Source organism: Pelophylax lessonae (assembly GCF_965119305.1).
Source record: "Pelophylax lessonae genome assembly, chromosome: 10".
In the NCBI taxonomy this organism is placed as follows: Eukaryota; Metazoa; Chordata; class Amphibia; order Anura; family Ranidae; genus Pelophylax; species Pelophylax lessonae.
The window spans coordinates 208,873,732-208,900,389 of record NC_138777.1 but is presented as its reverse complement, the minus strand read 5'-3'; the positions used below and the strand labels follow the sequence as shown (position 1 = coordinate 208,900,389).

Below are 26,658 nucleotides of genomic sequence, written 5' to 3'. Positions count from 1 at the left end.
TTATATGCCAGAGTTTTTATGTGGAACAGAATACACCATAATACTCTGTGGTGAGGCCTCGGAAACACAAGCCCAACCAGTTTCCCTGTTAAGATGTTTGTTTTGGGGAGGCCTTCGGAGCTTTGGAATATTGGGACTTACGCTAAACTCTCTGCGAAGTGATAAGACAGAGTGTAAAATTCTGGGACTTGACACAACTTGGCTTGAGGCTGACTCGTTGAGATTTTAGGTCATTTATTGCAGAATTGTAAAATTCCATTCAAATGCAGTTAACACAGTGTCAAAGTTGTATCAAGGGTATCCAAGTTGAGCATTCCATAAACCTGTTTTCTTTGGCACAAGTGGCATGTGACTGGTCTCTTTGGCTTTGATGGAAGGGTTGACTAACATTCACCTGAACAAAAAGAAAGAAAAGAATATTATGATTGTACACTTACATTTATATGTCCCTTAGGTTACTTATGAGTCAGAATAGTATACTAAGAATTATATTGACAATGCACAGAGCCTCCATCAATCCAACAGCTTGGGCAGGGGTTTAACTGTTCTTGGTTGCTTTTAGAAAATGAAAACAAGTATATGTCATTGGTCATCTTTCCTTCATCTCATTGACAAGGAAGGGAAACGTAAAAACACGTGTGTGCTGATTCAGTGCATCACGCAAGTCCCATGAGAGACAGCAATGGTTCAAAGCAGTATCCTTCCAATTCTTTGCTCTTAGCATTAGATGGAAAGAGTAGAGTTCCACTGTAGCATACAGTATTTTATAGGTATGGAAAGGAGCAGAGTCCTTCTGCAGGGCAGAATATCTCAGGAATAGAGGGTTAAAGGAAGGAGCAGAGTCCCCTAGCAGAGCAGGATATTTCAAAAGTTAAAGGCGTTAAATAGAGAAAGGAGCAGTTCCCCAGTGATGCAGAGTATTTCAGGAGAGGAGGGTTAGGTAGAGGAAGGAGCAGAGTCCTCCAGCAGTGTAAAGTATTTCAGAAGAAGAGAGGTAGATAGAGGAAGGAGCAGAGTAAAGGGAAAGTTATAGGACGAGCAGAAGATCGGAGTCTTCCAGCAGTGCAGAGTATTTTAGGAGAGGAAAGTTAGAGGAGTGAGCAGAGTCTTCCTGCAGAGTATTTCAGGAGAGGATAGTTAGCTAGAGGAAAAACCAGAGTCCTCCTGCAGTACATAATATTTCTGGAGAGAGGGAAAGGAGCAGAATCCTCTAATAGTAAAGACAATTGCAGCAGAGAAGAGTTAAAGAAAGAAGAGTCCTTCATCAACACAGCAGTAAGCAGATAAATAAAATATTAAACTGTGACATGTCCCTTCCGGTGACGTCACTTCCACTGCAGTGGAATGCACGGCAATGTTTGAACAGGAAGTGAAGGAGCCAATAGGTTACATAGAGCATGATCTCCATTGTTTTTATTTTCAATATTTTTTTATTAAAATTTCTCAAAATAACATATGAAAGATAGAAGTTTGAACATTCATCAAGAAAAAAGTAACGGCATCATAAAACAATTGTGTCAGTGACAATCATACGATTCCAGAAAATTATGCATAAAAAATCCTATTAAAGAACAACATGTGTCTAAAAGTTGCATCTAAAGCAGTAATCACCCTTAGAGTGGGCACCCTAAAGTTGAGATTAAATGTCATGAATGACTCATGCAACACAGCGAGTTGGAACCCATAATTGGCCATGAATAGAGACATTCTGGAAGACAAGATGATGGCAGAGTTCGTGGCATACTCCGCCCAGGGTAGCAGATCAACCCAATTGTCCCGATGATCAGAGATATAGCAGTGGAGAAATTACTCCAGCGCTTGGTTGGAACGCTTAGCGGCACCATTGAACTGCGGAAGTTAGGCCGAGGAGAAGGAGAGTCGAAAACCCAACTGGGAGGAAAAGGTGTGCCAGAACCTAGAGACAAACTGGCTCCCACGGTCCGAGACAATCTCCTTAGGCAACCCGTGTAAATGGAAGACCTCCCTGGCAAACACCAAGCTAAGTTCCTGAGTGGTACGCAGCCTCTTAAACGGAACACAGTGGCACATTTTGGAGAACCGGTCGACAACCATGAGGATAACCGTGTAACCTCGAGACACGGGAAGTTCCAAAATAAAATCCATGGCCAAGTGAGACCAGGGACGCTCCCCGTTGGGAATGGAATGCAGTAGGCCAAAGGGAAGGTGCGGAGGAGGTTTGTTTTGGGCACAGCCCAAACAAGCAGCCACATTCGCAGTAACATCAGTGCAGAGAGATGGCCACCAGAATTGAAGGGAAATAGCCCAGGAAAACTGGTTCTTACCAGGATGACCGGCAGTCTTGGAATTGTGGTACGTGCGCAGCAGTCTGATGTGCAACCCCTCAGGTACAAAACATTTGCCAGCAGGTCTCTCCGTGGGAGCATCATGTCGGGCAGCCAAGATCTGTTCCCTAAGAGGAGAGGTTAAGTTGGTGCAGATGGCAGCCAGGATATTATCTGAAGGTATGACTGGAGTCCTCTCTGGACAACTCCGAATACTGGCGAGACAAGACATCAGCATTAAAGAGGAAGTAAACCCTCCTCAGGAAGTTGTACCTATAGGTAAGCCTATATTAAGGCTTACCTATAGGTACTGTAAATATCTCCTAAACATGCACCGTTTAGGAGATATTTACCTTAATGCAGCCAGTGACGTCACTGGCGCATGCGCTCTGAAGGAACGGCGGATCGTGCCGTTCCTTCAGAGCCCCGTGCCGTGACCGTCTGCTCCCGCGCGCGTGCGCGGGAGTGACGTCACCGCGGCTCCGGCCAATCAGATGGCCGGATGCCGCGATCCCGGAAGACGGGCGACTATACATGTCGCCCGTCATACAGGTAAGCGGACGGCACGGCGGGGGCTCGTTCTAAGGTAAGTATTTCATAATGAGCTACTATGCGATACATACTAGCTCATTATGGGTTTCTCTTTCAGGATGTAAAGAAGAGAAAATTTTTTTTTCTCGGTGTACAACCTCTTTAACATTCTTGGAGCTAGGCAAATAGGAGACCACATAGTTAAAACGAGACAGGAATAAGGCCCATCTGGCCTGACGGGGTGTGAGCCTCTTGGCCTCTGAGAGATACGTCAGATTCTTATGATCGATAAGAATGAGAACTGGAACCACCGAACCTTCGAGCAAGTTTCTCCACTCTTTTAAAGCCAGGATAATGGCCAAGAGCTCTCTGTCTCAAATCTCGTAATTGAATTCAGCTGGAGACAGCTTCTTGAAGTAGAACCCACAAGGAAGTAATGCCCCGTACACACGTGCAGATTATCTGCAGACTTTTGTCTGCAGACTTACATTTTCTATGTAGTGCAAGGGCCTGCCGGATTGCATACAAATTGAAAGTGTTTAGGTATGACCTCATATTATATGGTTTTGGTAAGTCTGCAGACAAAAGTCTGCAGATAATCTGCACGTGTGTATGGGGCATAAGTGTTCATCAGGTGTCCGACGCTGAGACAGGAGGGCGCCTACTCCCGTCTCAGACTCATCCACCTGTAGAACAAAGGGCAAACAAGGATTGGGATGAGACAGAATGGATGCTGAAGCAAAAGCAGACTTAAGGGCCTCAAAAGCTTGGATGGCATAAGGCATGCAATTGGGGGAATCGCTGCACCTCTTGGTCAGATCTGAGATAGGTTTGGCCCAAGAGGAAAAGTTCCTGATGAATTTCCGTTAGTAGTTGGCAAACCTAAGGAAAGGCTAAATGGAACAGGGACCACTGGGGCATGGCCATTGTAGAACAGCCGAAAACCTTCTGAGGGTCCATGGAGAACTCTTAAGCAGAAATTATGTAGCCCAAGAAGGCAACCTGAGACAGGTGGAATTTACATTTCTCAAGCTTACAGAAAAGCCCATTTTCACATAACCGTTGCAGCACCCATCTGACATCCAGGTATTGTGATTGAATGAAGTCCAAGATCAAGATAAATCAAGATGTTGTTCGAATAGACTACCATTTATTGCTGCAACATATCACTAAAGACATCATCTATGAACTCCAGGAAGACAGCGGGCGCATTGCACAAGCCAAAGGACATAACCAAAGATTTGTAATGACCATTTCTGGTATTAAACGCGGTCTTCCATTCGTCGCTCTCCTTGATCCTTACAAGGTTATACGTGGCCCTTAGGTCAAGCTTAGTAAGGACTGTTGCTCCCTTGAGGCGGTTGAACAATTTAGTAATCAACTGAATTGGGTATACATTCTTGACCGTGATGCGATTGAGGCGCCTATAATCAATGCAAGGTCTCAACTCAACCTCCTTTTTCTTTACGAAAAAAAAAAAAAACCCGGCACCCGCTGGAAAAGTGGACTTGCGAATGTGCCCCCGGGCAAGCACAACACTGAATCTGAGGAGGTACAAAGTACCTTAACAAGCCCATGGATACAAACAGCGCCACACTGTGGAGACCAAGAGAGGATCTCGACTTACTGCCAATCAAAGGTCAGAATGTGTTTCTGAAGCCAAGGGTACCCCAAAATAATGGAGTAGTGTGGGGACGAAATAACCTGGAAACAGGTCACCTCCCAGTGAAGAGTCCCTATCAACTGGAACAGTCTCGTGGATAACCTGTTGCGATTGCAGGGGTCTGCCATCAATCGCCTCGATAACTAATGGAGAAACACAAGGCTGCAAGGGTATGAAATTCACAGGACAACTGTGAATAATGGTCTATCTTTACGGGAAACCGGGGACAAGGAAATTCTACCGAAGATCTGTCACCGACAGCACCTTAGGTGCGAGCGTTTCCTGGATGGGTCGGAACAAGATTTCAGGAAATGCCCACCAAGACCGCAGTACAGGCATCAGCTCCCCCTCCACTTAAAGGCCCGCTCAGCCTCGGAAAGGCGAGTGAACCCCAGCTGCATGGGTTCACAGCCAGACGCACCATCCCTAGGAGGCGTAAGAGGTGGAGGAGGAATGGGTGGGAAAAAAAACATAGGAGCCAATCTGGTAGGGGGCTTCTGCAGGCGCTACTTAAATGATGGTCTCTCCCTGAGCCTGGTATCGATCAAAATCAGGAAGGATACGAGAGCCTCAAGCTCGTCAGGGAGATCCTTGGCCGCAGTCTGGTCCTTCAATGCATCGGAGACATCATGAGAGAAGACAGCCACCAGAGCCTCATTATTTCAGCCAACCTCTGCTACCAGGATACGAAATTCAGTGGCATACTCGGCAACAGTTCGTATATCCTATTGAAAGGACAGGAGCTGCTTTGCAGCAGAAGCAGAATGGGCAAGCACATTGAATACCCTACGAAAGGAGGCAACAAAACTTAGGTAATCGAGGATCACAGGATTATCGTTCTCCCATAAGGGATTCGCCATGGCCTTGTCCAAAAGCGTTAGGAAGCCCACCTTGGACCTATCAGAAGGAACCACCTGAGGAATCATCTCATATTAAATGCCCACTTGGTTTAGGAAATCCACAACACTGACTCGGTTCACCCCATAGCACTGCAGGAGGGGGGCTAAACCAGTCATCCCCCTGGTAACAGTGACTCCATCTGCAACTGCAGGAACAGAAGCAGCAACAGGAGCAGAAGCGGGTGCAACAACAGGAGGAACCACCGGTCTAGCAGCACCAGGAGCAAGGTGCGCTGTGTGTGCAAGCAACGTCTTCAACACCTGAGCGAACTGACCCAAAAGGTAATCTTGTTGATTGAGCCTGGTAACCAGCATGGGGAGCGTAGGAGCACCTGCATCGTCAGGATTCATGGCCCTTGTGTACTGTCAGGGTGCCAGGAAACCAGACCACATGGGGATGCAGGTAAAATAAAGCAGTTTATTGGAGCAAACAACAATAAAAACATAGCAAGAGTGAGAAAGTGAGAGCAGGCACAAGTGATGAAGTCTATAACAGGCAGCAGTCTGCACATGTCCAAGATGGCTGCCAACAGTAGGGCAAGGTAACACCTTCACAAACCCTTGGATTCAGTTTATAAGCGCCTGAGACCTTCTTATTATATAAGGGGTCACACAGAATCTGATGAGTGGTGCTTGCAAAGGGGTGTGGTGAATGGAATTTTAAGCACAAATTTGAGCACTATTCATGAATTGAAGTGAGCCAAGATAAAGAAGGAGCACTTTATTGGGAAGCTTGCTTTGAAGAACTTTATGAAAACGAGACACTTTTAATATTAATCGCTTTATTGGCATAAGAATGTGAAGAATTGGACTAGAGTTTACGAACACTTTAATGGTGCACTTTATAATATCACGATTGATTAGTATTTCACAATTTGTTTTAAGTGCAAGATGGATTGTAATATTTTTTTCTGTTTGTCATATTTAATTTAGTTTATTATTCTATTTATTGGGCGCTGCACCAGTAAATATATTTTTTATAGGGGGTATAGAAGTCTGCATAGCAGCTTGTTTAATTACTCAAAGGAGGGACCATAAGCTCAGAGTGTGGTGCCATTTCAACACAACAGTAAGGTTAGGCTAATGCCCTGCACAACTTGGGTGTTTTCCCACATTATTACAAAAAAAATGACACATTTTGTTTTGCACAGTTAGTTGTTTCATACCATTGTTCATGGTTTTGCTTTCATAAAGATACATTGGATATTAGGAGAGCAATGAACCCTATAAAATCTTATGTCATTTCTCTTTCTCTTAGCGTTGTTCCTCAGACAACTGTTATTCTAAATAATGAAAGACAGAACTCTGTAGTGGCCAAACTGCAGAGTCAGGAGGACTCCGTGAACAAGACAACAGAAAGTCTGGAAAATATACTTAATAGGTAATGTCTTTTTGTACGTTTTAACTGCATGATAAAATGGAGATTTAAGCAGGCCATAGCTCGAAACATGGCTGGGTCGGCAGGGACTGGCCAAATTTCGATCCATCCATGGCCATTCCTGTTCGAGAGCAGTCGATCTAAGGACCAACTGCTCATGAACGGGCTTGTTGGAAAATGTTGCTTTGATAAGTGCTGCAGGATTAAAACATTAAAACATTGTAATACAATGCTTGGTTTTAATTGCAGTGCGGTCCCTGGGCGAAGACATAACACAATCGTGGTGAAAGTACCAGGCCCAGATGAAAGCCACAGTCATGATGATAATGACAGCGGGTCAGAAGCCAGTGATACACTGTCCAATTCTGGACACTCTGGAAACTCCAACATGGGGAACAACGTTACCCTGATCACTTTGAACTCTGAAGGTATGTCCAGCATCAAATGTCCTGTTACACTTGAGGAATGAAAAATTATCTGCCCCAGCCTGTTTCTTAGGTAACCAAAAGTTGACCATATTTTACTTACCTGCAGTTCCGGGACAAGGTCATCTGGTGCCCAGGGCAAAAGTGCCAAACTGCGCTCCCCACCGGGTAAAGTAGAGGTTGGGGCTAACGGCTATGTGCTCAGCACTGGGTCACAATATACTGTATGTTATGGTTGTGACTTGCTATAATAGTGCTAATGGTTGTGGAACACCACAGCGAACTAAAAGTTTAATAGCAGTGCACATTCTGTGCTGCTGATAAATATGGGGCTATCAGCAGCAAAGGAAGAAATTCCTCACCATTAGTGTGACGAAAAAATGGCCCTACATTGGTGGTGTCACTGGAAGTGAAACATTCCAATGTGTCGGTAGTCTCGCTGGAAGGGAAAAATGTCCCTGTGTTGGTGTCACAATACGAAAACCTGGCCCTGCAAGGGTGGCTTCACCATAGGGAAAGAGTGTCCCTGTATCGATAGGATAACTCTCTTCTGCCAACAGTAGACTGGCGTTGGAGGGATACGAGAGCAGAATCCTCCCTGTAGCAGTTAACGATGACCCTAAAACTTCTGAAAGGAGGGACAATGCTGTCACTCCTGTCATTGAGACAGCTGGAAAACGAAGTGCCTGCAAGCTGCCAGCATGCCTCCCCTTTACATAATAACATTGCTCCCAGGGCATGTGCCCCTTCTGTCCCATTCCCCCTCCTTGTCCTGGCCCTGCTTACCTGCTTCTGTTCTGGGAATCTCTGCTCATAATCAGTGTATATATGAGTTCTCCTCTATGAATTTCCTGCCCAGTAATTACATGCTCAGAAGCATTTTTAAGGAATGTTCATCTGAAAGAATGCAAAGCTCTGGTTTCATATGTCTTTGTAGTCCTTTTAACGATAAAGTTATTGAGCAATTCAGTCCAGTTTAGCCAGCCATGATGGATAAAAGTTCAGTTGCAGATTGTCTTTTTTTTTTTTATAATTAAATACTTCTTGTTATTTGTATCCCATATTTGTATCCCATTCTCCACCCAACTTTGAGTGTTTTTTAATGGAAATAATGCTTTATAGAAGCACATTGTTTTGCTAAAAATGTAAATATTGCAGGCCAGGCGAGAGAAATGCGCTCTCTATATTATATCATTAAATAATCAAAATGCACTGCTGCAGATTCTGTGCCTGTGCACTCCCAACTGCAGGTGCTGGCTCCCTAAGGAGTCCGTCCTTTGCTCAACAGTCAAACATTGTAGAAAAAAGGAGAGACGAGGTAAAAGCTGATATAGGAGTTTTGTGATCCCTCTGGTGCAAATGGAAGAATCACATGAATCCTCCGCCTTCTTACATGTTTCACTCGGCAGTGAACTTAATTGTAAAGTGGGGGTTACAAGATGGGAAAAATTAATCTATGCGTATATGGATCCTGAACACTTGTGGCTAATTTAACACCATTGACATGAAAAATTTGAGTAAACTTAGTAAATTCCATATAACATTAAACTTCCTTGCAAAGTTTAACAGATCAACTATACATAGTTATAAATTCGACATACAAAATGAAAGCTACAGTATTAAACTAAAAAATCTGTAACAAAACAAATTTGTCTCAATGTAATGTATTTTCCTCACTTTGAAGGCAGTATGATGGGAAGAGTCCTCGATGGGACAAAGATAGTGAAAATAAAAATCTGACGGGTTTTAAAGATGAATTTTAGGTATGGTGTATTTTTGCAATTACATTTGTCCAGCTTGGCTTGGACCAATGTAATTCTGGCCAATGCCCCCGGAAGCTGTAAATCACTGAAGCAGACACCGCTACTCCAGTGATTCCCTCTTGCTTCCAGATCCCGTGCTGAGGGGCCAGCCCAATGCAATGTGAACACCAGATGTCAGCCGCACAGGCGCGCTATACAGGGAATGCTTTGTATTTTCTGAATGAATGCAAATTTTTCTCTGATTGAATGAGTTGGAGAGTCCGGGAGGTGACATCATGCTCTCCTCCCTGTCCAATCAGAGAATGCTTTGCATTTGTTTCTGAATAGCTGAGCAGTCGACCTCCTGTGTTTGCAATGCTGTAGGCCAACCGCTCAGCATAGGACCTGGAAGCAGGTGGAAATCACTAGAGTAATGATGTCTACTTCAGTGATTTTCAACTTTCAGGGACATCGATCAGGTATGGTATATAAAGGAGTTATTTTTAAAGTCCAAACTATGTATAAAATATCCATACCTGCAATACATGTTTAGCTCTTCCCTGCTCTATCCAAAATGGGAAAGAAAAATCACAAAATATTTTGTCTTTACATATATTTTAACAACTTTGTTCCAATGAATATGTACATTAACACTTCTCCATGGTAAAAAGTAGTGAAGTCACTAGTTTGTAATGCATCAAAGGTCTGTGCTCTTGTATATTTTGATTACAGAAAAGAAAAATTGTATTTCTTGCTTATGTGTAGGCGACAAGCCTACATGAAAACTGTTCTTGGTTTGTTGTGTCACACATTAATCCCAGACTTCTCTTACTGTGCCCAGTAGCATGGGTTCCAAAGTCTCGTGTTAGTATGGTAAAACTGTAGGTGCAAATCTTGTAATAGCAGAGCAGTTTGTGAAGTAGTAAGTGCCAGGCCCTTTTCCTTCGTTGCATACGGTGATTCCAAACCACAGCTGGCCATGGTGCATTCGAGCATGGTTTCTGTCATGGGAGAAAAGAACGTGAAGTATGACTGATTGGCCTTGGGCAGCTGCAAGTACATTGTAAACATGGCAGCTCAGTCAGCTCTTTCTGTCTCTGTACGGGTTCATGTTGAATATACACTTAAATGCCTGAAAGTTTATACCTATTGGCTGGGAGTATAAATGCGCATGACGGTTACTGGAAGCCTTAGACAGCAGGCCCAGAGGCTGGCTGCATAGCTAATCATGCCAAGTCATTGGCACATGTTACTCTTCAAAAAACAAACACTTTCATTGGCAACAATCCGTTTTTCTCCAAGCAGGAAATTCACATTGGGACGTTGTTCTTGTTTGCAGCTATGTCAGCTGCTTACTGGTTTTAATTCTGTTTTTTTTTCTTCTTTTTAATGGAAAAGTGTGAGAAATAGCTGTGAGTTACCACTTATCCTTTGAAGGAATTCACGCATTCCTTAGCAGAGCCTTGGTGCTTCCTCCTTTTTCCACATCAATATTGTTTTCTTTTTTTATATGTATGGATGGCCACCATGGTTTGTTAAAAGGAGGCTCAAAGCTTGAATGTAAGGACTGTATTCACAAGCTTACTCAATGAAGATGGAACAAATTTTTTTCTAAAAAAAAAAAAATAATTTCACCTGCCAAACTTATGTGCTTTCTCTGCAAACAAAACTTGTTATGGAATGCACATTACTAGCTCCATAACCTACCTTCTCCAAACAGGATTCAGATGATTGGTTTCTGCCAAAAAACTTCACAACTGGAAGACATTATTTATCCCTGGTGGCACTTGCCGTGAGTAAGAATTGGTGAGAAAGTAAGTTTTGAACTGCATCTCTTTTCCAACAGTACCAATGAAACCGGAAATCATAAGCATTTTTGAAAATCTCACGGCTCTTATCGCAGTCTGATCTGTCCTTGGAAATATATTTGTGTTGGGTCAAGCTCTGTGTTCCTATTTTCTGATATCAATCACAAACATGCACATTAGGAAAATAAATATAAATCTTGCCTATTGAAACCTTTTAACACGGATTCTTCCTGGAAATCCTCCCCATAGAAGACATAACTTGCTTGTCAAGGTGTTCTCTACAGAAATAGGACTAGCTGGTCCAGCTGTTGCAGGATGGTTTTGTTTTAAAGTTTGCAAAGTCAAACTTTTTTTTTTTTTAGATATATTGGAGAGGGATTGGAACACCTGCCAGGTTTGTATTGCTGCCTGCGCCCCCATAAGGGAGATTCACCCTCTCACTCTGCCCATTTACTGTTATCACTCCAACTGAAAGAAAATCCCAAATTTTGGGTTCTCACTACAACAGAATTAGATGGGAAATCTTCCAATGGAGACAACAAGAGATTCTCTCACCATTTCCTCTCAAGTCCTGTTATGCACATGGGGCACAAAGTAAAGGTAAATCTCCCCTAAGGTACACAGATGGCAAAAAAAAGAAAAAAATGACAAAGGTTATAACCACTCCCACCCACTTACTTTGGTTCTACTTTAAGTTGCATACTTGCAGTTGCAGAGTTGGTGCCGGTCGTTGTACTGAAGCCAGGCGAGCCTTGACTCTGCATAACTTGTGGTGAAGCACAAGTTCCAGTGCTCTGGGCCTTTTCCATTTAGATGAGCCTTTGAAGTTTTTTCTAAAGATTGTTTCAATAAGGCATGGGAAATTCCTGTTACTCTGAACAAGCCCTTGTCATTTGCAGGCCCGTTGATGCCCAGCACACAGCCCTTCCCAGCGTTTGTTGTTCTTTTGGAGCTATGTCAGAGGCAGAGTGATTTTCTCATAGAGAAAATAGCTTCGCTCTTTGTTTTCCTTTCACAAAGAAAGCACGATCTGTCAGGGGGCTTGAAAAGGCCAGACATATGATTGTTTGTTCGGGAAGTGTAAAATCAGTGTTGTTAATACATTTCTAAAGCCGCTTATCAGCTTAATCACTGTTTCTATATTTGCAAGTGTGATAACACAGAATTCTAATATTATGAAAGCTGACAGGATGTGACAACTAATTTGTTCCTTTTTTTTTTGCCCCTCTTATAAGGATTATGGCTAATTTGAAAGTTTTACAACTCTTCCACACTTGTCATTCACTGACCCATGCCGTGTAATGGTGGCCATAGACCGCCCAGATATAAGCTATTTCTCTATTGTTCATTGACGGACACAGCTCCTTATCTTCTCAACCATTGGGTTTGACTGCCCCCTATAGGAGTAGCACATTAGGCAGAAATAAAGCTTGACTACGCTTATGGGCAGTCCCAGGGGGTATACTCCCACTCTCAGCTATAGGCACTCCATTTTTTCTGCCTAGTCTGGAGTAAGGACCTAGTTCCTTGCTGGGATCTTTGGTCCTGGCAATTTTTTCCTTTTTAATGGATTTTTTAATTTTTCCTGTTAGAAATCTACAAGCAACTTCTAGACTGGGCGATAGGCTGGATATTTTTTAAAATCCAGTGGTCACCCAGTCTGGCCAATGAGTGCGTGCAGGTCTCAACTTCACACTAGGTTTCTGGACCCGTGAACCTCCCTGGTACAGGACAAGTGGGTCCACAAAGTCATACGGTCCGGCTTCAAGATCGAGTTTCATTCTTACGCTCCAGAAAGGTTTTTTCCCTCCAACTTGTACCTGTCCCCAGACCACTTAGGGGGTCTCTTTGGGGCAGTGCAAGACTTGCTGAGCTAAGGGGTTATTGTCCCTGTTCTGACTTCTGAACATTTTTAGTGCTTTTATTCAAACCTGTTTACAGTCCCAAGGAAGGAGGGCAAGGTGTTTACAATTCTGGACCTTAAGGCGCTAAACTGCTTTGTGTGGGTGCAGAAGTTCCGAATGAAGACCATTCGCAGGGTAGTGGCATCCCTACATCAGGGGGATCTTCCTGTTTCTATTGACATCAAGGACACACCTTCACATTCCAATATATGTTGGTCACCAGCGCTTCCTCTGCTTTTCCGTGGGAGAGGAGCATTATCAGTTTGTGGCGTTACCCTTTGGTCTCGCCTCTGCTTCTGGGGTCTTCACAAAAGTGTTGGCCCTGATGTGGGCATTGTTGGGTCAGTGGAGGAATCTCGGTACTGGGGTACCTGGACGATCTTCTGCTGCGAGCAGAGTCTCCGACTGCTCTGGTGGGCAACTTAGAGATTACTCTGCGAACTCTGAGGGAGTTTTGTTGGATTCTGAACCTTCAGAAGTCTGCTCTGGTTCCGTCCACAAATCTGGACTATCTGGGTCTGACTCTGGACTTGGCCTTAGCCAGAGTGTTCCTTCTGCTGGAAAAACTCCAGAAACTGCAGAAAGCAATTCAACTTCTGTTGTCCAGCAGACTTTCATCTCTTTGGACTTGCATGCGGGTGCTGGGCCTGATGGTATCTGCCTTTGAGGCGGTTCCGTTTGCACAGTTCCACATGAGATCTCTGCAAAGAGAGATTCTGGTCAAATGGGACAAGAATCCAGTCTATAGACAATCTGATCCGGCTGAGCAAGGGTACGAGAGGGTCACATGTGTCACTGTCACATGCTTTACTGGATTATTGTTTTGGTAAGAGGCTAATTCACCTATCACCAATCAACTTGGTCCGTTTTGCATGCATCATCTTGGAAACACCCCCCTTCAGATGGAATAGACTCCTCATTGTTTTTTGGATTTTTTCACATATGGACAATGTTTATTGTTTTATTGTTTAGTAATAGCACACTTTTGTAATTTTCAGTTACATTTTCCTCTCATATTATCTAAATAGTGATCTGGACTTGTCTTTTTGGCAGGAACCTCCTGCACCTCCTGTTGAATATCTTCTGTCAGCCATTGTTTTGCATGTGCCAATACATCATCAGAAGAGAAAGCGTTGTTCTTGTATTGAGGATTCAAAAGACTTGCAAGCACAACTTTTTTAATCTGTTCATGCTTCTCAAAACATATATCAATCAAATCTCTTTGGCTTGACAGACCATCATTTAAAAATTGGAAGGTGTTGTGTGCCATGACACTGAGGTATGACATATCATCAAGCCTCATTCCTTTCCACAGGTTTGCTCCACTGTCTCAAAGTAGCACGAGTATCACTCGGTTTTTGTTGATTCCCCAGTCTTTAAGCTTGCTTAGAAACATTTCTCTACTGTACTCAGTGTGGGATCCTTGCATCACTTTTGTATCCAACACCAATTGCCTTTTTGTCCATTCGCTGTCAATGAAGTGGCATGTAAGAATCAATAGTGACTCGTCTGACTCTGTTTGTCCTGACCACCAGCAGTGAGTCGTGAATGAGAGTGAGTTGCCAGAATTCTCTGGTTGCAGCATAGCCTTTACTTTGTCAACGACCTTTTGGTGAATCTTTCCCAGCATTTCTGTTCGATAATGCTTCTCACTCTTCAGTTTGTAGCTTGGCTGCAGTATGGACATCAATCGCTTAACTCCTGAGTCAGACATCATTGTCTGGTTATCAGTGACAATCATCTCTGTGATTACTCTGTCCAGCTGTTGGGATTTTCCATCTGAATCTAGACAGTGACACATGTTTTTTTTCTGAAACATATCTGTTATTGTTGCCTGGGATAGTGGAGGAGGTATTTCAAAAATCACTTTGATATTCATTTTTTTTTTTCTGTGCTGCATGATATAATTCAGTATGATGAACTCTAGATGGGCCCAATGATTTTACGTATTTTAGTTTTTTTGCAGTTACTGATCCCATGCTTATTTTGTTTGTACATGTGTTGAACACTGCTGCTTTTCCTGGAGAAGGTTGAGAAGAGAAATAGTCCCAGACCACACTTTTACTTTTTCTCTCCTCATCCATCCCCATTTCAATTTGAAAGACACAAAAAAGATTGAAAAAATGGCTTGCCGAAGTTGCTGGCAATGCTGACACCCTGTTGTAGGTTGCTGGCTGATGCCTGGCAGTGTGAGTTGCTTGCTGGCACCCTGTTGTGGGTTGGTGGCTGACGTCTGGCAGTGTGTGTTGCTTGCTGGCACCCTGTTGTGGGTTGGTGGCTGACGCCTGGCAGTGTGGGTTGCTTGCTGGCACCCTGTTGTGGGTTGGTGGTTGACGCCTGGCAGTGTGGGTTGGTGGCTGAGGCCTGGCAGTGTGGGTTGCTTGCTGGCATCCTGTTGTGGGTTGGTGGCTGACGCCTGGCAGTGTGGGTGACTTGCTTGCTGGCACCCTCTCTTGGGTTGGTGGCTGATGCCTGGCAGTGTGGGTGGCTTGCTTGCTGGCACCCTGTTGTGGATTGCTTGCTGGCACCCTGTTGTGGGTTGGTGGCTGACACCTGGCAGTGTGGATTGCTTGCTGGCACCCTGTTGTGGGTTGGTAGCGGCCCTTGATATATCGTTGTTGCCGATAATCGGTCGAACTCTACTTAAAATCACAACATGACCTCATCAGTTTGTCTGGTAGCAAACTTTACCATACCTTTCTATGTGGCCTTTAATTAATCTTGGTTGTATACTGAACACATTACAGTATGTTGACACAGCCCTCCAAAAGTTTGTTTCTGCGTAACATAAAACAGTTGAGTTCAAAAGACTACATGGCTATAAAATACAGTTATCTGTACCCTAATAATACAAGAAATTGAATTTGCATTTTCTGCTATACAGAATAAATATTGTATTTAGTGTAAAGTTCCTTTAACATAAACATCTTCAAATACCGTGAATGTCTGCAACACGCAAGACCTCAATGTTACACTTGTATAAACATCTATTCTAGTTGCAGAATTCATGATAAAAAAGGTTTTCTTTTTGTTTTTTACTTTCCTGTTGCTGTCCTTTGAAGTTTCTAAATGGGTAAAAGCCATCATTTGTTCCACTCCATTGGCATTGTCCCTAATTTAGTGTGATTACCGAAAAAAGATGGAGGTGGAAGCCGCTCGATCAATTTAGATTTGGCAGAAGAAAGGTACTGGTGAATGGCACCATTTGCAGCAGATGAACAACACAAATATCCTCCAGCACTCCGTTCTGCAAACCAGTAAAGACAACCTTAAACAAGTTCTGCTCCTAACATGTATATTAAAACTGACTGTCTTGATTGCACACAATTACATATATGATGAAGCCACACTGCCACAAATCGTAAAGTTTGTAAGGTGACACAATCTAATTGCAGTATTTAAACAAATAGCTGCATCACTGGGGGGTTCTGGTAAGATAAGCACAAAGCCACTGGAAGGAAGAGAGGAAAGATCCCTGGTGCCGCATATGAAAACCATTTATCATTTTCCTACCACTTCACAATTATGTGCCACTTTGTGTTGGTCTATCACACAAAATCCAAATAAAATAAATTTATGTTTTTGGTCCTAACATGACAAAATGTGGTAACAAAAATGTAAGGGATGTGAATACTTTGTCATGTCACTGTAGATATTGCCTGCTTCTCTAGATATTATCCACTCTTATTCTTTTGGACATTTGTCTATCACTGCGTTTTAATCCGGTCTTACGGTTTCTTACAGTGATATGGTGTAACCAAAAAACAGAAGGTTAAAGTGTACATCTGGGAAGAAATAATAACATATTCTACATCATACATCTCTACAATACATCTACGTTCCCTATCCCTTTAAAAACACTGCTTGTATTAACCACTTGCCGACCGCCGCACGACTATCTACGTGGGCGGTCAGCCCCTCACAGGCAAAGTGACGTAGGTCTACGTCGCTCGCCTGTGAGGGTTTAGGGAGCGAGCGCGCGCCGCCGGAGGCGCGCTCCCGCTCCCGCGTGGTCACGGACCCCCCCGCGCGCGTGACCGGCGGACCCGATCGCCGCCGGCCACTCTGCGATCGGCGGGGGAGAGGGAGATAGTCAGGCAGCTTGTGTAAACAAGCTGCCTGTCATTCTCCTCTCTGTATGAGAGCTGATCACATGGATCTACTATGTAGATCCATTGATCACTCTGCATACAGTTGAAGCCACAGCCAATCACAGTTAGAATCACGCCCCTAGGGACACACACAGCCCCTCCCTCTCAAATAAAGTTAACCCCTTCACTACCAGTGCATTTTTACAGTAACAGTGCATATGTATAGCACTGATTACTGTAGAAATGTCACTGGTAACCCCAAAAGTGTCAAAAATGTCAGTCAAGGGTCCGATCTGTCCGCCGCAATGTCGCAGTACCGCAAAAAAAATCGCAGATCGCCGCCATTACGCGTTAAAAAAAAAAAACAACAAAAATGACAAAAATCTTTCCCTTTGTTAGTAAACGCAATAACTTTTGCGCAAACCAATCAAAATACGCTTTTTGCGATTTTTTTTACCAAACATAGGTAGCATAAAACAAATTGGCCGAAAATATTAAAAAATTTTGATTTTTACATTTTTTTTTGGGGGAATTTCATATAAAAAAAAGGGAAAAATATTGCTATTTTTGCAAAATTTACGCTCTTTTTTTGTTTATAGCGCGTGATCAAAAAATCGCACAGGTGATCAAATACCACCAAAAGAAAGCTCTGTTTGTGGGAAAAAAAGGACGCCAAATTCGTTTCGGTACAGCGTCGCACGACCGCGCAATTGTCCGTTAAAGTCACGCAGTGCCGAATCGCAAAATGCCCTCTGGTCGTTTAGCAGCCAAATCCTCCGGGGCTTAAGTGGTTAAAAAACATCTATTGCTTTGCGAGAAATTGTAAAAACCTGATTTAGCTTTCAGCACAGTCCTGCTCAGTTCTTCTCTGCTGGACCACAGAACTCTTCTCCACTGCTCTGTGGTCTGCAGGGGATAGCTCGGGATGCTTCTTGAATTGCAGTGCTGCAGAGGCAGCATTGTCAACTCCAACTGGAAATTAGGAGCTTTCTGGATGTTTGGCAGGTTCATAGGTATTTTTCTGTTCCTGCAGCTTTTTTAAAGGGATTATACATGCAGAAATGTGCATATACTGCAGAGATCTACTGAAAATATGTTTTCCTTTTGCCCAGATATGCAGTTTAAGGCTACAGAAGATATTGAGAGTCGCACAAGAGAGCAGCGTAGCTTGTTTTAAGGTTAGACTACATGTAAGTTCATTCTGTACTTAGCTCTCAATCAGTTTGTTACATGGCTAGGATGAATAGCGGGTGAATATTTTGTCTTTCAGGGATTGTTTGTACTTCCTGTTTGTTCCTGGCATTCTTTTACTGCCAGAAACAAACAAGTTAACTTTCCTAACACACCCCATTATATAATGTTTTCAGCTTTACGACTCACTCCCTCATTTACCATATTTTGTGTAATTGTCTCAGGCTGCACTGTCGCCTTGGTTTGTGAAAAGGAAGTTTTCAATGCAGAGAAAATATTTGGTGGGTCTGTTATGTGTGCATGGTTACTTGGCACACTGTCCAGCTAGAACAGATGTTTCTGGCCTTTTATGTGCTTGGTTCATATGTAAATGTCGAGAAAAACTGCCAATCCATTAATTTTTCTTGGGACTATAACAATCGCCTATGAAATATTTGCGACTTATGGAGATTTTGAGCTGTTACTCCTGTCCCACCCCGGTAATTAAGTGAGCCTGTGATCATCTCTACTAAAGAGAACGAGAGCTGACTGCTGTATCCGAGTAAGAGCTACAAGTCAAGCTCGGTTAAAGGCTTATACACATAAGTGTGAGTATTTCACTATTCAGTGAAAATGCAGCCACTGTGGATAGGGCTATCCATTTTTAAGGCTGTATTTTCAGACAATGATGCCCCAAAGCCTCCACACTTTCTGTAACCATCCCTATTTGGTTATTAGCATATATTGCCTTGCTGCCAGTTTATTCCGCTGAGTTTCATTTATACGGTGTGGTAAACTTCTAAGTTATATTCACTAGTATTACTACAGTCAAAAACCGTTTCATGGTAGGGGGAAGCATTGTGTTTTCTCAGAACCTATTTTTGGGAATCCACAGTTTCAACTACTCCATAACTAACCAAGCTTTTCTGGTGGTAGACCAGGAAAGTTCTGCTTCACATAGGCAACCTCTCGGGATAGCTTGTCTAATAATAATTTTATATTTCAATATTTTTATTGAGGTAGTAAGATAATATCAAAAAGGCACAATTTTTGGACAATAGTGTAAACAGGTATAGGATCAAACACAAGTGCAGGAATGTATTTTCTTCAAGTTGTTCATAAACATAGAATCTCTTAATGATAAACAGGGATATCCCAGCAATGAGTAATCTCGATAGAATTATCGGTCAGGATAACCAGACAGTATGTAAGAGTATGAGGAAAAAAAAAAAAAAGGATAACATGGAACCCCATTGTACATTCCTATTTGTATTGGGAAGTTTTTGAAAAAGCGCTGGTTCCAGGGATATGACAGGGGTTTTTTACTCCATCCCAAACCGCTAGGGAATGGCATTGCGTAGGGCATAAAATAGGGGGGCGAAAGCGACCAGGTAGCCACATTAGGGATCCAACAGCAAAAGGGTTGCATGAGAAAGCTCCAATAGAGACCCAAAGAGATGTTGGTCCATTAGCCGCTGTATAGGATAGCTGAGTTATTTGAGCAGCTTGATGATAAGCTTGTAAATTAGGGAGGTCAAGTCCACCACTCGGTTTTTGAGACATATAATGTCAATTTATTCATTCTAGGTTTTTTATTGTCCCAAAAGAAACAAAGAACTTCTGATTGTAAATGCTGTAAGTCTCTTTTCAGGACAGCAACCGGTAGGGTTCTAAAATAGTAAAGTATTCTGGATAGAAATGTCATTTTAATTGAGATAATTCTGCCAACCCACGATAAGAGATAGTCTGCCCATTGTTGAAGATCTTCCCAAAGTCGGCGAAAGAGTGGAGGATAATTAACCCAATAGAGTGTCAAATGAAAGAGTCAATTGAATCCCTAAATAGGGAAGGGAGTGTAGTCCTCACTGAAAATTATAAGTGTTGCGTAAGGTCTGCACCATCAAGGGAGGTAAAGAAATATCTTTACCTGTTGTTTTTTGGGTGTTCAGAGAAAGTCCTGAGAATTGGTGTAGCAAAGTCAATAGATAAGGTAGTTTGAGGGCTAGGGACATACATGAGGACGTAGTCGGCAAACAAGGAATACTTATGCTCCTGTTGTCTGCAACATACACTATGTATGCTAGGATGGGATTGAATTTCTATGGCTAAGGGTTCAATTACCAATGCAAATAGCAATGGAGAAAGTGGGCAGCCTTGTCGTGTTCCAGGTTGGATAGGAAACAAAGGCGACTTAAAACCCTTAATGGAGACCTGAGATGACGGATTGCTGTAAAGCATTTTCAGTAGTGAAATAAAGGTGGAGCCAAATCCAAAGGCCTCTAGAGTGGTAAATAAATAATCCCAATTTAGGCTATCAAAGGCCTTACGAAGGTCTAATGAAAGAACTAACATTTCTCTAGGTAAAGAAGAATCCCAGTTGGAGCGTACCATAGAGATCAAGGCTATAGATCGACAGATCTGATCTAATGTTTGGAATTAGTTTATAAAGCCGAATTGATCTTTATGGATATAGTGCGCTAAAAAAGTGCGCAGACGTAAAGCTAGCAGTTTTGTTAGAATTTTTATGGTCACAATCAATGAAATAGGGCGGTAATTAAGGATATCAGTAGAGTCTTTATTCGGTTTAGGTATAACGCTGATGAAGGTCCTATTCTCATCAAACGGAACCTTTCCACCGTCACATAAAGAATTAACGTTAAGAGTCATATGAGGGGTCAACTGTTCAGAAATTTTTTTTATAGTAGATCTTGGGGAGACTGTCGTGACCTGGTGACTTATTTAAATACAATGTTTTGATAGTAGTGTGAATTTCTTTGATGGGTTGATCCATGAGGGATTCTGTGAGAGATGGTAAAGACAAGGTGTTCAGGAACCTATTAATAGAATTGGAAACAGAATCTTGAGGTGCATTGTATAATTTGGTATAAAAATTCTGAAATTCTTAAAGGATTTTTTGGGGATTTTGAGAGAGATTTCCTCCTGAAAGTCTATTTTTTGGAAGGGCTGTATATGTGTGTTTAGTGGTGAGTTTAGGAGCTAATAACGAGCCTGGTCGGTCACGCCAGGTAAAAAATGTATGATTAGCCCAGCGTAAGGCTGGCCATACATGATCCAATTTTCTTTCAGTTTTCTGGCAGATTTTCTTGAAATTTACCTTCAAGTATGTAGTACGAAGGCCTGCCTAATTGGATACAAGTGAATGTGTTGTTTAGCTTTGACCTCACATTATGTGGTTTGTGGTAGATCTGACAGAAAATTGTACAACAAAAGTTGGACATGTATGAACAGCCTAAAGCTGGATACACACTATCCAACTTTTGTGGTTAGATTTACCTTTTCTATGTAGTGCAAGGGCCTGCCAGATTGCATACCAATTGAAAGTGTTTAGGATTGACCTCATATTATATGGTTTTGGTAAGTCTAAAGGAAAACGTCTTCAGACAATCTTATAGTGTGTATGGCCCATTAGTCTTTCTCTTCTTTTGTAGTTAGACAAACATTACGTTTCGTGCAAGCGTGTTCAAGTTTGTTCAGTAGGTCAGGTGGGGGGAACATTTGTGTTGGTTAGCTAGGGCTTCGTATTCCTTGGTTTTGTTAGTAATTACCTTGTTGCGAACTTTCATAAGTCTAGATGATAGCTGAATCAAAAAACCCCGGATAGAGGCCTTATGTGCCGCCCAGTTGATAGCGGGGTTAGTGTCCTCTGCTCTATTAGTATTAAAGTAGGTTTTCAAGTGGACACTGATATCTAGATAATAGGATTCATTACTGAGAATAGAATCATTCAAACGCCAATGAGATTTAGCCAATTTGACTGTCAAATTAGAGAGTTGTAAAACAATAGGGTCATGGTCAGAACAGGGTGTTGAAACTATCTTAGCTGAAAGTAGTCTAGGTAACAGTCCTGAAAGAAGAAATATATGGTCAATACGGGAATAGTGGTTGTGTGCTCTAGGAAAATGAGCGTAGTCCTGAACAGTAGGATTGGCCTCCCTCCAAGCGTCAATAAGATCATGGTGGTGTAACAGTTGAGTGAATTTGTGGCTCTGTTTAGGGGAGTTTGTAGCTGAGATGTATGGAATTTGTCTAAAATTTGATCTAGCGTCAAGTTAATCACACACTAGAATAACCTCTCCCTCGAACTCTGGAGCTAAAGATCGAAGTAAGTGAGTGGAAAAGGGCCACCTGGTTCATATTGGGGGCATAGTAAACCAAAAATATTACTAAATTTTCTCCTAGGTGTCCCGTCACCAACAAGTAGCACCCATCCTTATCTTTCAGTATTTTAGTTTCTGTAAAGGAGAGCCGTCGTGACAAATAGAGCGCCACCCCTCGTTTTTTCACCTTAGCATTAGCAAAGCAACAAACGGGATAAAATGTATGTATATAGCAGGGAGTGAAAGAAGTAGTGAAGTGCATTTCCTGAAGGACTACAATATTAGCTTCTAGCGATCTATAGTATTTGAATACTTTAATGCACTTAGAGGGTGAGCCCAACCCCTGAACATTATGGGAAAGCAGTCACACGGTTCCAGTGGAGTTATTTAACTTGGACATGGTAAAGGATAAAGATAGCTTTATACAAGTAGATTCACCCACCAATATTTGCATTCATGACTCGTAGGAATCCAAGTCTATTAATAATTTTAATTTTAAAGCCGGTCATACATGTCTTTTTTGTGGCTTTAATACCTCCGTGGCAAGGTACCTCATGTCCGCCTGCCCATTGGCTCCTGGAATATTAGTGTCATCAATCTTAGGAGTCAATGGGCATCTGGCACTTGTAGCATCGCCTTGCCGCGCTTTATTTGATATGCACATGTGCGAGATCGGGAGGTGCATGCTGGATAGACAGCAGCGCCGTATCTTGTAAGGAGATACCAGTGGGCTTCAGATGCCCACTTTGAAGGTGAGAGCGTGCTCAGTGGGGACCTACATTCACTACTAATCCAGTTGCTTGAACAGCGCCTAAAGACATTCATGAGATGGTGTATCTTCCTAAACAAGGTTTACAAATGGATCCCACGGGCCCCTCCGTTATGTTTCAGGGCTTGTGGTCAAGTGTATGGTGACAATAACACAAAGTTAAGAAGAAAAAAATTGGAACAAGATTTATAATATGATTTACTCAGGGACACAGATAAGTGTTCCCAGATTCCCAGAGTGTGCCTTGTTTCAAAGGATTGACCTTGATCTTGATCTTCCTTGATACATCAGATGATTATTCTAGAATATTTTGTTGGCAGCTAATATAACTATAGTGAAGCTGGTGATGATTAATCACAGACTCGTGTGCATTTTTAAAAACAATCAAAAGAAATTTGAGAAAACTTGGGACCAGTAGATTCATTATATTTAATTTTTAAAGTAAAGCATCAAAAACTCAGTAAAAATGCAATATGTGGTTTCATAAAATGTTTATGCCATTTTCCAACGCACTAAGGTAAAAAGACCCTAAGATCACGCTTGCTTGCTCATAGATCAAACTATTCTGTCCAGACATTCACCTTACACTAAACCATGAGGATAGAAATGGAAGGTCACAATTACATGAAACATTCTTTACACAGGGGCAAACCTCCAGGATCTGGGACATTAGTGAAAGTAAAAGGACTGCAGGCAATCAGACATTGCCCAGTAACTCCACATTTAAAGTTATTCTGCATTCCAGGCTCTAAAGAATTGCGAATACCAGCATGTCGAACCAGCAGGTACTATGCTGAGTGATGTAGCTCCTTCACAGTTTGTAATCTACAGGTCGTCTCCATCCTGGACACATCACCCATAGTCAACTGATTCTGATAGTTCATACAATACACAAATTCCCCTCCATTTCCCTACCTGCTCCCCCAGCCTCAGCTGAGCTTGGTAATATGGGGGACACTATTGGACCTCTACAGGCTGCCATCGCAGGGGATCTCCACCTCCAGCTCCACTTTCTCCTGAGACATGATGGCAGCAGCAATGCTCCCCTAATCCTCCTCTCCATACAAGGCCTTGGTAGACCAGCTCAGGGCTCCATCCTGCAGCCAGGGAAGACGATTGTCACTCTCCTGCCACCCACCCCACTGTGTGAGGCCTAGGAAGACCCAGCTCAGGCCCAGTTTAAGCTCTCCAGCCTTCCCTATGCCGAGACTGAGCAGCTCCCAGCATGCATGTGCACAGCTGGTAATTGAGTGCTGAGGATGGCCTGAGTGTGCTAAGAGAAGACACCATTGGACAGTGAATGTGCTGACAAAAGCCCAGGTGCCAGGATGCAATTTCTAGTCACCATGGTAACCTGGCACCTGGGATTTGTCGAGCCCTGTTGTAGATTTATGCTACAATGTTTTAAACCCTAATGAAGGGGAATTTTTGCCCCTGAAACAAGTTGGTGTGTTTTGCCTTGCCACTGTTACCGGTGATTGTAATAAAGGACTTTGGACTCTTGAGATGACAGTTTGGTGCTCTTTCTTGACTCCTGTAAACCATCTAAATTGTACAGCTGTCAGTGGAGGTGAGGGGGAATCGGTCAATATGGACTGCTTTCAATGTTAGGATTTTCTGTTGTAAAAATGTGTAAATAAATGTAAATATACACACATCCCCCCACCTTTTCTTTTTGGACATTAATCTTTTTTGGTAGTCTTTGCAGTTCTCCAAGTGAAAATAATTCACACTCATCCTCTTTACTTGGACCTGGCTATTATGATTGCGCTTTCCTCCTCTTCCTATACAGTAGCCGACTAATTGATCTCCGCTCCTGCTGCTTCAGATATGCTTTGCTAACACAGCTTGAGCAGGCCATCCTCCAACTATAAGAGATTTAACGTGCCACCCCTCATAGGATCCCGCAGTAACTCGTCTCTGGGACATGTGTCTGTTCCCTTACGTCATGGAAGAGTACAGCATCGAGAACAGCATTTTTTTAGGTTTATGGAGCTCGGAGGACATTCCTTGGACAAACTATTTAACAGACTGTATGATTACTCTACTGTCCCCCTACGGCTTTTTTATGAGTACAGTTGTTTCTAAGCTGCTGCAAACAGGTGCTAAATGAAGATTATTGCTGCCAGTTATAGGTTGTGATTAATGAGAGTTGTCAGTGAATGCAGCAGCAATGAAAGGGAATAAGCAGTTTTTTAATGCTTTTAAGATCCTTTCAGTGAGGCTTTGCCTATAACTGAATAATGTCCTGGGCCATATTTTCAGTTATTCGCCAGTGCAATTTGTAGTCTATTGTACGCCCTCAAGTGAATGACATCACCTTAATTCCTTATATTTATCAGATCCTGCTCGAGGTCAGTCATGTGCACGCAAAGCTAAATAGTCCCATGTGTATCTCTTTCAACTTTCTGTTTAAATAGGAAATTGGTCTAATTGAAAGCCAGGATATTGTTTTAAAATGGGGATCGCTTGATGTGCCCAGATGAACACGTTTACCTCCTTTTCTTTCAATGGAAAATAAGCTATTCTTCAGGAGCCTTAGGTGATGAATGCTCCCTTAAAGCAACTGTTGTAACATTTACCTACTTCCCTACTGGGTACTTTTACCCCCTGCCTGTCCAGGCCAAATCTCAGCTTACAGCGCTGTCACATTTTGAATGACAATTGCGTGGTAATGCTACACTGTACCCATATGACATTTTTATCATTTTTTTCCACACAAATAGAGCTTTCTTTTGGTGGTATTTAATCACTACTGTTTTTTTTTTATTTTTTACTAACCAAACTAAAAAAGACCGAAAATGAAAAAAAAATGTTTTTATATACTTTGTTATAAAATTTTGCAATCCGGTAACTTTTCTGCTTCACTGATGTGCGCTGATGAGGCTGCACTAATGGGCACTAATAGGCTGCACTGATTGACCCTGATGAGGCTGCACTGATGAAGCTGCACTGATGAGGAGGCAATAATGAGGCTGCACTGATAGGCAGCACTGATAAGGAGGCACTGATTGGCAGCACTAGTGTGCACTGTTGGGGCTTGTGTTTAAATCGTGATCAGCTGTCCATGTGGTAAAGGGCCGATGTGATTGGCGCATTACCCCAATCTGTAATCAGCTGTGTCCTAAGGACATTTCAATCACAGAGCACGTGTGATCACAGGAGGACGTCCATAGATGCCCTCCCGGCAATGTGAGGTTGCGCTATAGCCGTCTTTCGGCTATAGCGCGGACGGGGAAGAGGTTAAAGCCAAACAGGTCTTTTAATTTAAATATGTTAAGTATATTACAAGTGCATCAAAACAAAAAGTGTGCAGTCTTACAGCTAATTTTCTTTATAAAACCACCATTGCCTAGTAAAGTGGAAAGCCTGTTCCCTGCCAGAATGCTGTAGTGTGGAAGCAGTGGTCATTCTGCAGAGGTCTGACACACCTGCTACGCAATTCAAGCTACAGCTTTTCAGTCAGCAGGGAGCATGAATTTTGATAATGGCTTTGACTCAGAAGGAGATGTGTTAGACCTCTGCAGGGAGAGCACTGCTTCCAGACAAGGGCAAGGGTCCTTCTCTACACATGCTGGCAGGGGGACAGGCTGTACTACTCAGGCTGTGGCTGTTTTCTAAAGAATACAAGCTGTAAGGCAGATTTAACACGTTTGTTTTGATGCACCTGGAGTTTAAGCTATATTAAACAGACATTCCAATAGCACTTTTAGTTGTTGTTCCATGACAACCAAAAATCTATACGTCGCCTATTACAGGTCTAGTTCTGGAATACCTAGGCACACACAACAAAAGATTTGCATCATGCCAGTCATCAAGGAGGACTTGTCTCATCTATTACTGATGTTTGCATATAT

The 26,658-nt window shown here is 42.6% G+C and overlaps 1 protein-coding gene across 2 annotated transcripts in view; it reads left to right on the top strand.

The window, feature by feature from the left end:
- BANP (BTG3 associated nuclear protein) overlaps positions 1–26,658 on the top strand; it is a 645,526-nt gene that overhangs the window by 167,787 nt on the left and 451,081 nt on the right. For both annotated transcript variants that reach the window (XM_082269667.1, XM_082269666.1), the window contains 2 exons: positions 6,655–6,777; positions 7,024–7,202. In XM_082269667.1, coding sequence (XP_082125793.1) covers positions 6,655–6,777; positions 7,024–7,202 — 302 coding nt within the window. The remainder of the gene's footprint in view (positions 1–6,654; positions 6,778–7,023; positions 7,203–26,658) is intronic.